General features: G+C 34.3%; 1 protein-coding gene across 1 annotated transcript in view; it reads right to left on the bottom strand.

The window, feature by feature from the left end:
• Positions 1-11,138, bottom strand: part of TMF1 (TATA element modulatory factor 1) — a 40,083-nt gene that overhangs the window by 7,052 nt on the left and 21,893 nt on the right. Inside the window, exons 9-16 of the mRNA XM_037130751.2 lie at positions 9,486-9,578; positions 8,587-8,743; positions 3,536-3,728; positions 2,576-2,645; positions 2,252-2,344; positions 1,303-1,404; positions 1,013-1,165; positions 108-233 (exon numbers count right to left, since the gene is read on the bottom strand). Coding sequence (XP_036986646.2) covers positions 108-233; positions 1,013-1,165; positions 1,303-1,404; positions 2,252-2,344; positions 2,576-2,645; positions 3,536-3,728; positions 8,587-8,743; positions 9,486-9,578 — 987 coding nt within the window. The remainder of the gene's footprint in view (positions 1-107; positions 234-1,012; positions 1,166-1,302; positions 1,405-2,251; positions 2,345-2,575; positions 2,646-3,535; positions 3,729-8,586; positions 8,744-9,485; positions 9,579-11,138) is intronic.

Genomic DNA, 11,138 nt, shown 5'->3' with positions numbered 1-11,138 from the left:
TTCAGAGAAATCATTAACAGATATATCTTTTTATGTACACTATAAAAATAAAATTTAGTAACTGGATTACAATATCATAGATTCATCTTTAAGTGAAGAATACTTACTCTTAGCTGAGTTCGAAGTTTGGGTATCTCCTTTACTTTCTCTTCGAGTTCATCATTTTGATTTGTTAATTTAACTAGCTCTTCAGCCATTATTGAACGTGTTTTTTCTAGATTGCCAATTTCTATCTGTGAAACATTACCAGAAAATAATTTAAATCAAAATATATCTTGCTTAATGAATCAACATATAACCACGAGGTACCCATTCCTTAAATAAAAGGAAATAGTGGCAAAAAGGGGGTTTCAACTTTCTTCAAAAGTATACCATTTATAGAGTTTACTATGAAAGATATAAAGAACTAAAGGGAATTCAGTCATCTGTTTGACCTCTGCAACCCCATTTTTTTTTTTTAAATCTACGGAAACAGCGCATATTTCATTTATTTTAAATTACTACAAAAACCCTGAAAAATAAATCCATATTTTAATGTATCTCCAACTGTGTAGAGAATAATGACAGACTACCAAAGAAGTTTAATTTGGGCCCTCAAGTACAGCATGCTGGGCTATATAAACATAAGTATTAAGATTATTCTAATCTATTTTTTCCTAATTTAAGAACATCTTTGCCCTGGCTGGTATGGCTCAATGGACTGAGCTGACACCTGTGAATTAAAGGGTCGCTGATTTGATTCCCAGTCAGGGCACATGCTCGGGTTGCAGGCCAGGTCCCCAGTAGAGGGTGTACAAAAGGCAACCACACACTGATGTTTCTGTCTCCTTCTCCTTCCCTTCCCCTCTCTTTAAATATAAATAAATAATTTTTTTTTAAAAAGAACATCTTTAATAGAGTACTATGTTCAACTCAAGTCATACACTGGGAAGAAAAGATGAAAGTTTTACATTTGCTTCTATACTTTTTCATTTTTCATTTACTTTTATAGTATACTTAAGTTTTCCAATACCTGTAAATGAGTAATTTCTCCTTCCCTTAGCTTTAGCTGAGACTGTAGATTTTCAATAATGCTGGATCCGGCCCCCATCCTTACAGTATCATAAAGATTGCTTCCATTTGCTGATATAGACATTTGTCCGAGGGAGTGATCAGGAGGCTCATCCTATGTTAATTAAGAAAGCACATAGTTATTCAGTTATTATAAATTGTGTTCTATTATAAGGTTCAAACAAATGATTTAGTCAATTCTTGCTTGAGACAGACAGAGACAGAGACAGAAAGAGAGAGAGAATGAATCACCTGAGACAGAAAAGATGCTTGTAGCCCTGCCATCTCAGCTCCACTTACTGAACTTGATCGTGACATTGTGGGAGTGTTAGAAACAGAAAATGGCTTCCGTTCCTTAAGAGTAAGAAAAAAAAATTCAGTTCAGATTAAAGAGCAAAATGGTAAATAAAAAAACAAGAATGTTTTCTAGGATTAAAGACAGCAAAGACTCATTCTAGCTTCCTCCTAAAGTTATGAATATAATTTCTAAAGTCTTATTCTTGAAAGACAAAATATTTAGCAATTTAAAAGTACAGACAGACTTATCAAATCATCTCAGGATGTATGTACATTGCAACAGCATAATTTGTTTTGTTTTTAATGGAATGAGAATGTTCTTGTTGAAACAATTAATCTGAACTGTTTTTTTACACTGTATAACATAATACCAATTAAACCTATTTCTTTAGAATAAAATTAGAAATGAGTTTTATAAACTGTAAAATTTCTGACTTATCTATTTTTAGTGTATTTTTAAAAATTCCAAGTAAATTCAAAGTATAATTTCAATATACATATAGGTAGTTTTAATATATTAACTACCAAGTCACACCAATCCTTTAAATATAGGAAACTCCCTTTAGAAAAATTACCTTCATTACCCAGAAAGAAAGTGAACAAGTTTTACTCCCAAAATACCTACAAACCAAATGAGGTACATTAATCTCAGTGAGAGACCACAAAATTCATTTCAAAAGAGGTTTTGTAATTCAAATCCTAGAAACCACAGATCTCTATGGATAAACTCAAATTACTTTGGATCCACTCTGAACAGGACACTGATTATCTTACTAGAATTAATGCATCACCCTATTGATTACAGACATAAGAAGTGGTATTTATAACATGTAACTAAAAATTACAAAACAATGAGAGTTACTAACTGGTTACACCAGAAACAAAATGAGACAAAATTCAATACCTTTTCTTTTATTGCTTCTTGAGTAAGAACTGCTTTCTTCCTTTCTTGTTCAACTTTCATTTTCTCCATTTCTAATTGACTATTTAACAGTGTCTAATGGAGAGAAATACAGTTAGATAATTTCTATGATAATAAATCATCATCATACATCAATCTCAAAGTAAGGCATATAAAGTATATACTCCTATTTGTTTTACTACTAAAGACCAAGTTCCAAAAGCAGTAAGCTCACTCATTTCATCTTGTCATCTCTTTAGTTCACGGCCATCCCCAAGCTTTCACTAATGGAAGCCCTAAGAGGTGAGTGAAAACTAACAGCAATACCTTTTCTTTCCTTGTCTCTTCAAGTGTTCTTACATATTCATCTTTCAGGTTTTCTAATTCAACCTGGAACCTATTAAGCCAAAGGGAATGAAACAAAACAAAAAGGATGATTGTACAAATTATTACGAACTCACTTCTTTATTAACTCCACTTATGTATTTAGTAGTCATTTTTATTACCAGATTGATTTTCCAAATATTTTTTTCCAAATGACTTGCATTTTACTCAGAAGCCAAACTACCACTTTTGTGCATTTTATTTATTCATTCTTTGGGTTAAGATTTCATTAAAAAAAATAATTTCCAAAAATACTTTTGAATACCACCATTCTATAGTAGGTTCAGATTCTGCAAAAGCTTGTTAGGGGGTCCTATCAGAATGTTTGAAAAAGTTCAGATATTTTACTTTATAAATCATTTTTACTTGAAAACTTTTTTTAAAAGTAAAATTTCCAATAAAGAACTGAGGGTATCAAAATAAAGTTATGGTTTAAGGGAAAAAAAAGAACTGAGGGTAAAAATACACTAATCATAGCTTCGACATAACCTCAGACAGATGGGTTTTATAGCCTGTGGTTTCCGAAGAACCAGGACATTTATTTAGAAAGATTGAAACATTGCTAAAACCCTTGTAATATAAAAATAACATCAATGAATGGTCTCCAAACTATTTTGCGGTTATAGACTCCCTTAACATATCTGATTAAAATAATGAATCATTTCCCTAGAAAATGCAAATACAAAACATGCCACACAATTTCAAGAATACATGTAAGATTCAATGAATCCAAGTACTATATCTTACTATAATATCCTATTACTAATGGCTCTAACATTAAGTGCTAAAAGTATGTATTTTACAAAGTTCTCAGTGACAAGAAGCTAAAAGCCAACAGCATGTTTTTAAATGCTTTAAAATGTCATGAAGCTACCAAAAATAGAAATCAAGAAATACGCTCACCTATTATTTTCATCTTCCAGTTTTCTTAGCCTATTTTTCTCTGATTCTAGCTGGGCCAGAAATCTACTGTTCTCCTGTCTTAAGAGAGAATTCTGTGACTCTATGGAAGACACCTGAATTTTGTTGGCAAGGAGCTCTTCTGTAGCTGCACGTTCTCTTTCAACTGCTGCTGCCAACAAGGTCTGAGATTCACCTGAACAGAGGATAAAGGAAGAAAAGTCACTTGTGAATATACCCAAGAGGACAAGATACCAAGTCAGTTCTCACTTTTAATAATACAAGTAGCCACACCTAACACTGTAACTGCTTACTGCCTAAGGTTGGACTGCCCACAGAGACAAAGGAACCAATCTTAATTTCTACCTGCTTTCCCCCAAAATATTTTAATGTGAAAGTGGAGTTATATATGAAAAGAGCAATGGCCCATGACACAGTGGACTGAATGCCAGCCTGTGAACCAAAGAGTTGCCAGTTCAATTCCCAGTCACAGCACATGCCTGGGTTGTGGGCCAGGTCCCCAGCTGGGGGCATGCAAGAGGCAACCAAACAATCTCTCTTTGGAACATCACATTTTTCTCCCTCCCTCTCCTTCCCTTACCCTCTTTCTAAATATAAATAAATAAAATCCTTTTTTTAAAAAGGGCAGTGGATCAACAATTGATGCTAGGGCAATTGGACTTGCATCTGTAGACCTACCCCCCACAAAACACCACAAAGAAAACTTCTCACTGTATATGAAAATTAACTGAAAATGGACCATAAAGTTGAGTATAAAACAAAACTACAAAACTTTTAATAAAATATATAAATATTTAGGATCTAGGGATGGTTAAATACTTAGGTCTGACACCAAAAGCAAGAGCCGTAAAAAGAAAAATTAATATTCCCAGACAAGAAAAAAACCCTAAAGGAATTCCCCACCACCAAACTAATATAAGAAATGTTAAAGGGACTTCTTTAAAGGAAGAAAAAATAATAAAAAGTATGAATGAGAAAATATCACAATAAAAAAGTCTCACTGTCAAAGGGAAACAAAATAAAAGCAGCAGATCAACTAACACTAAAGCAAAAGTAGAAAGACCATGTGTAATTACAATAGTAAATTAAAGAATACACGCAAATACACATTCACAAAGAAAAAAATAATGACAGAAACATAAAGGTAAAGGGAGTGCACCAAAACAGTAGTGAGTTTGGAATGTGTTTGAACTTAAGTGGCCATCAACTCAAAACAGACTGCTATAAATGTAGGTTCATGTAAATGAAGCACATAACCACAAACCAACAATCTACAAGTGATATACAAGCAATAAAGAGAAAAGAATCCAAACACAACACTACAGAGAGTCATCAACATATAACAGAAGAGAAAAAGAAAAAACAGAGAAAACTACAAAAATAATCAGAAAACAATTAATAAAATAGCAATACTACATAGCTATCAATAATTACTTTAAATGTAAGTGGATTAAAAGCTCCAATCAAAAGACAAATAGACAGAGGATGTGGTGTGTGTGTGTGTGTGTATACATATGTGTGTGTGTGTAATATTACTCAGCCGTGAAAAAGAATTAAATCTTACCATTTCTGACAACACGGATGGACCTAGAGGGTATTATGCTAAGTGAAATACATCAGACAGAGAAAGACAAATACCATGTGATTTCACTTATATGTGGCATTTAAAAAACAAAATAAATGAACAAACGAAATAGAAACAGACTTGTAAGTGCAGAGAACATTTTGATGGTTACTAGACAGGAGGGAGAAGTGGGGGCCTAAATGAATATGGTGAAGGAACTGAGAAATACAAATTGGTTGTTAAAGAATAGTCATGGGGATGTAAAGTACACAGCACAGGGAACACAGTCAATAGCATTAGGTACATGACTTATTGGGGGATCTCTCTGTAAGATATGTAAATGTTTAACCACTGTAGAACATATGAAAGTAATGTATAGAGACAATGTTAATTGCAACTGAAAACTAAAACAATTTTTTTAAGAAAAATGGAGAAAATTGACTTTCAAATTTTAAAATTTTGCTCTATGTAAACAGGATGAAAGAAAAATACAGACTTGGGGAAAATAAAGGCAAAACCACATTATCTAAATCTATATATCTAGAATATATAAAGAAGTCTCAAAAGTCAACAATGAAAATACAAACTGATTAGAAAATGGGCAAAAGATCTGAATAGACATTTCACTGAAGAGAATGTACAAACAGAAAATAAGCAAATAAAATGATGTTCAACATCATTATTCGTTACAGAAATGCATGTTAAAATCATAATGACATATCACTACACACTGGTCTATGACTAAGATAAAAAACAGGACAACACAAAATCCTGGCAAGGATGTGGAGAAACTAGGTTATTCTCATACATACAGCCACCTGGGAAAATAGTTTGGCATTATCTTTAAAAACAAAATATGCAACTACCTATACAACCTAGCAATTGCATACTTGGGCATTTATCCAGAGAAATGAAAACCTATGTCCACGCTGAGACTTGTACATGAATATTCATAGCAGTTTATCTGTACAAAATCCAGAATCAGTTCATACAGCCTTCATCAAGTGAACAAAATGTGGTGCATACATACAATGAAAAACAGTAATAAAAAATTTAATCACTGACACACACAATAATTTGGATGAATCTCAAAGGAATTATGCCAAGTAAAAAAGCCAACCCCAGAATGTCACATATTATACAATTTTATTTATATAGCATTTTGAAATTCTAAAACCTTCAAAATACAGGACAGATTAGTGGTTGCCCAGGATTTGAGATAGGGGAGGAGGGCCATGAAGGGTGGTTAAATGTGCTCATAAAAGGGCAATATGCAGGATATTTTGGTGTTGCAACTGTTTGATATCTTGGCTATACTGATGAATACATGAACCCACAGATGTGGTAAAATTGTGTAGAAATTAATACACACACAGAGACACACAAACACACACAAACAAGAACCATTAAAACTGGGAAATCTGAATAAGATCAGTAAACACTATCAATGTCAATACTCTGGTTATAATATTATAATTTTGCAAAATGTTAACATCTGGAGATGCTAGAGAAAGTATTATTTCATATAAATGCATGTATATCTACATTAACTCAACAGAATTTTTCGATTAAAAAAAAAGATTAGCTAATCAACAACAACAAAATGAGCAAAATAGAACCAGAGACTTAGAAATAAAGAACAAACTGACAGTGACCAGAGAGGAGGGGGAGGGGGATAACAGGGGAAGGAAGGAGAAGGGGCGAGCAAAGAACCACCAATAGAGGATCATTGGGGGAGCATGGACAATGGGGGAGACTGACTGTGGGAGTGGAGGGGGACAGGGTAGAGGTGAGCAATGGGGGAAAAGGTGGGACAACTATAACTGAATGACAATAAATAAAAAATAAAAAACAACAAAAGATCAGTGGATAAGATTCTGAAATTTAGCCAAGAATTTTTGTATTTCCCCTCAAGAACCAAAGTAGACCTAATAACATTTCTATTATAGATGTTATAGTCTGTTCCACATTGCACCTGTGGTCCTATTAATAGCATTATATAGTATGCCTGTCCTGTGGCTTTGCGTACAGTATATTCCACAATATCACATACCCCCAAGAGTGTGCTGACCGTACTTTAAAAACCACAACATGAGAGCTTCCAGTCTCCACTTACTGCTAAATAGATATCCATTTCAGAGACTGTCATTTTCGGATATCTCATATTACATAACAAATTGGTCTCAAAAATTGTTAGAAATAGCCTTGGCTGGTGTGGCTCAATGGACTGAGTGCCAGCCAAAAGGTCACCAGTTAAGATTCCCAGTCAGGGCACTGCCTGGGTTGAAGGTCAGGTCCCAGTTGGGGGCTTGAGAAAAGCAACTGACTGATGTATCTCTCATACATCAATGCTTCTCTCCCTCTTTCTTCCTCCCTTTCCTCTCTCTAAAAATAAAGTCTTTTTAAAAAATTGTCAGAAATAAATGACAGACCTAAAATGTACACATATAAGTTAAATAATATATGAAGGTTCACCTAGTTCAGTGATTTTCTTTTTAAGCAGATAAATCTTTTTTCAGAGAAAATCCTACATGAAACTTAAAAAAAGACAAAGGAGGCACTACTTTCATTAACACTGCCTGGAGGGAGCCCAGTGCCCTATTTGCAGAGCTTCCCTCTCACCGTAACAGGCAGCCAGCCATGAGACACATCTAATGAGTCTGCTGAAGACTGTGAGAAAGCCACTAACCTAGTTCACCCCTCGGGATTTCCAGTGAGTAGTCCAAAAAAGGGAAGTGACTTGCTCCAGACTACCCGGCTGGATGATTAAAAACAAAACAAACCAAAGCCTTGCTTCCAGGTCTCCTGACACCCACTCAGGTCTGCTTTTATCACTACACCAAATTTTGTATCTGTCAAAGCAATGGTCTTGTTGTTGATGTCTAATTACATGGATTTTTTCATGAATTTGCTAGCTTCTGGGATATCTAGTATTCTACCAGTCTGTGCTTGAATAAATATCTTGGGAAAATAATTTTCTTTTTATTAATAGCACAGAAGGGCAAACTGGGACATTTCTGTAAAGAAGCAGAATATAAAATCTTAAGATTCCATAGCATCTGAATACTCAATTTAACCTTGATCCACCTTAGACCTAGCTCTGCTCTTGGAATTCTGCCATTAACTAGAATCATATCTGGCATCTACCTTTAACATTATTGAAGACAAGCTAAAAAAAGGTCAGATTGAGCAATGAACAAGGAAAAAAATGAGTGCAGTAGTCTGTAAAAATGAATGAAAAAATAACATGGATGTATTTTAGTATCTGATCCATTGTGTTAGGGAAAACAAGTGGTTCTGAGAGTCAATTAAGATATTAGAAAAGAAATATAAAACAGGAGAAGTAAAAATCTACAAGTAAGACAAAATATAGCATCAGATCACTGATTTTCAATTTCAGACCATTACCCTAATTCCATAAACAAGGTTAAAGGGCTTCTGCATTGAGCTTAAAAACTAAAGCAGTTACCCAGCCTATCAGTGAGACTCTTCTCTAACTTCTCCCACGACGATGTCTGGGACCCTAGTGTTGCTTGCAAATTTTCTATCTGTCGAAGCAATGGCCTTGTTGTTGATGAAACATTTTGACTGAGTTCCTGGTTTCGATTCTCTGCTTCCTGGAGTCTCTGAATCATGAAATTCTTAAGTTATTACCACCAACAGCAGCAATAAAAACAGAAAAAAAAACTAGCAAATAAACTTTATGGGAGATTTTTTGAAAAAAAAATTATTTCTCCAAGATAGAATTACTTTTTAAATAAAGTTATTTCCAATTATTCAACCCTTAATTTGCACAGCTGAGTATCTAAATTAGTGTTTCTTTACAAAGAAGCATTTTCTAAGACAAAGAGAGCCTTTGATCATCTTAATGTAAAAATGAATCATCATTCAAACCTCCCTGTAAATTCTTCTCCATCCAAATACTTCTAAGTATTTATAAAAACATAAAGATCAATTTAAGTTGCATTTTCTCTCCCTTTTCTTATGCATGTTCACTTACCAAAAATTAATAAAGCAGTAACATAAAAAATGGGCACTGATTATCTGCCCCACAGTAATCAGACTGATAATTAATAAACTAGATATTACAAATGCAAACAATACTAAATGCACAATAAATCTATCATGATAAAATTATTTTTTCCCAAACCCTCCCAAATTATTTTCTATAAAATAGAATTAAAATTTTTCTTCTACATTTTTAAAGTTCCAACTCTGATTTTATTGACACAAGACACACACAAAAAATCAGCAAATGAAACATATGGTAGTAATCCTCTCAGTTCTATAAGCATTACCTCACTGAGTCATTTTTTATTTCTAAAAAAACACATATTAGATGTATATTCAGGAAAACTGTGACAGCACCTGCTGGAGTTCACTGATCTCATGACGTAAATAATCCTCTTTTCTGGCAGCTGCTTGTTCTGCACGTTGCAGGGCCAGCCTCAGGTCCCCCACCTGTATGAAGAGAACCAAAATACTATCACAATCTTAAGCATTATCTACAAATTCCTGCTAATTACACATTTTGTGTTGTGTTGACTTACAGTTCATGTGTAATACTCTACACTATCCAATGAGTTTTTACATAGGATTATCACACATCCCATACATCAAGCAATTCCAAAACTGTATATATGTTCACTATTTACTGTTAGGCAAACATATATATATATATATATATAGCCCTGGCTAGTGTAGCTCAGTGGATTGAGTGCAGGCCTGCGAACCACACAATCATGGTTCGATTCCTGGTCAGGGCACATGCCTGGGTTGCAGGCCGGTTCCCAGCGGGGCACTCACAGGGGGCAGCTATGCATTGATGTTTTTCTCCTTCCCTTCCTCTCTAAAGATAAATAAATATTTTATACACACACACACACATAAATGTGTACAAGGCCCAACCACTGCCCCACCTCACAAGATAAGAGGAGAGACGATGTATCCATAAATGTCTACAGTGCAAGCAGAATATGATGGCTGTATTATCTATGAAAACTAAACCTAAGATTCACTCTATGGAAGCAGTCTCTATAAACACACAAAGATGTTCCCTACACAGTAGCTAGTTAGCAATAATACACAAAACATGAAAAAGTCTAATTATGCATTAGTAGTTTAATTTTGCAAACCTTAATACAACATGAATATACCCATTAAAAGACATGTATGATTTAATCTTTAGCAGAAATACAAAGGGTATATGGACCATGGCATGATTTTTAATATCAAGGTATTGATTGGTATTAAAAACAACCTAAATATCCATCAATAAGAATTGACTGAATACAATGAAGTTTTTATTATAACTGTAAAAAGAAAACTTAACAAAGCTCTATGTTTTATTGTGAGTATCCAAATAAGTGCTTCTTTCCAAAACATTTTCTTACATAAAGATAGCCTCTGATCATGTCAGGGAGTGATTATCAAGATAATCAATACTTTATTGTTGATTATCAATACTTTATTGTTGAGGACTACTCTGTGGTTTCAGAGACAGTAGCCCCATGAGAAGAAGCCTTGAAAGAGGTCAGTCTCACTGGGAAACCAAGAAATGCAGGTGGCAGGCATAACTCGAGACCAACACCAAGGGTTCCCATGGGAAAATCAGACCTGATAAATAAATACATTGTGTCCTTTGAAGCTTGCTTTGCTTGGAATAGCCCTGTTGACATAAACCGGATATTTAAGTTCAAGGCATAAGGATTAAATTCCTTACCTCATGAAACACCTCTTAAAGACCATCTGGTGTCACCATGACTAATAGACACAAACCCTGAGGCAGATCTCTGTGTTCCTTCGATTGTTATCTATAGATAATATCTGTTTTTCTTTGACTACAGCCTTTTGACACTGACTGATAAGCTATGCATGTATGCTGAATACACCTACACATACCATTCCCAATAAAAGCCCCTTGGGAGAAGGATTCAGGGCATTCTCTTATAGAGGAGAGAGTGGTATCGCCATCCCCTTTCCTGCCAGAACAATAAAACTGTATCCCAGACAACTTATTCT

The sequence above is a fragment of the Artibeus jamaicensis genome, unplaced genomic scaffold (genome assembly GCF_021234435.1).
Source record: "Artibeus jamaicensis isolate MK-2021 breed Jamaican fruit bat unplaced genomic scaffold, CSHL_Jam_final contig_1157, whole genome shotgun sequence".
In the NCBI taxonomy this organism is placed as follows: Eukaryota; Metazoa; Chordata; class Mammalia; order Chiroptera; family Phyllostomidae; genus Artibeus; species Artibeus jamaicensis.
The sequence above is the reverse complement of the archived record's forward strand: the minus strand, read 5'-3'. Positions and strand labels throughout refer to the sequence as shown.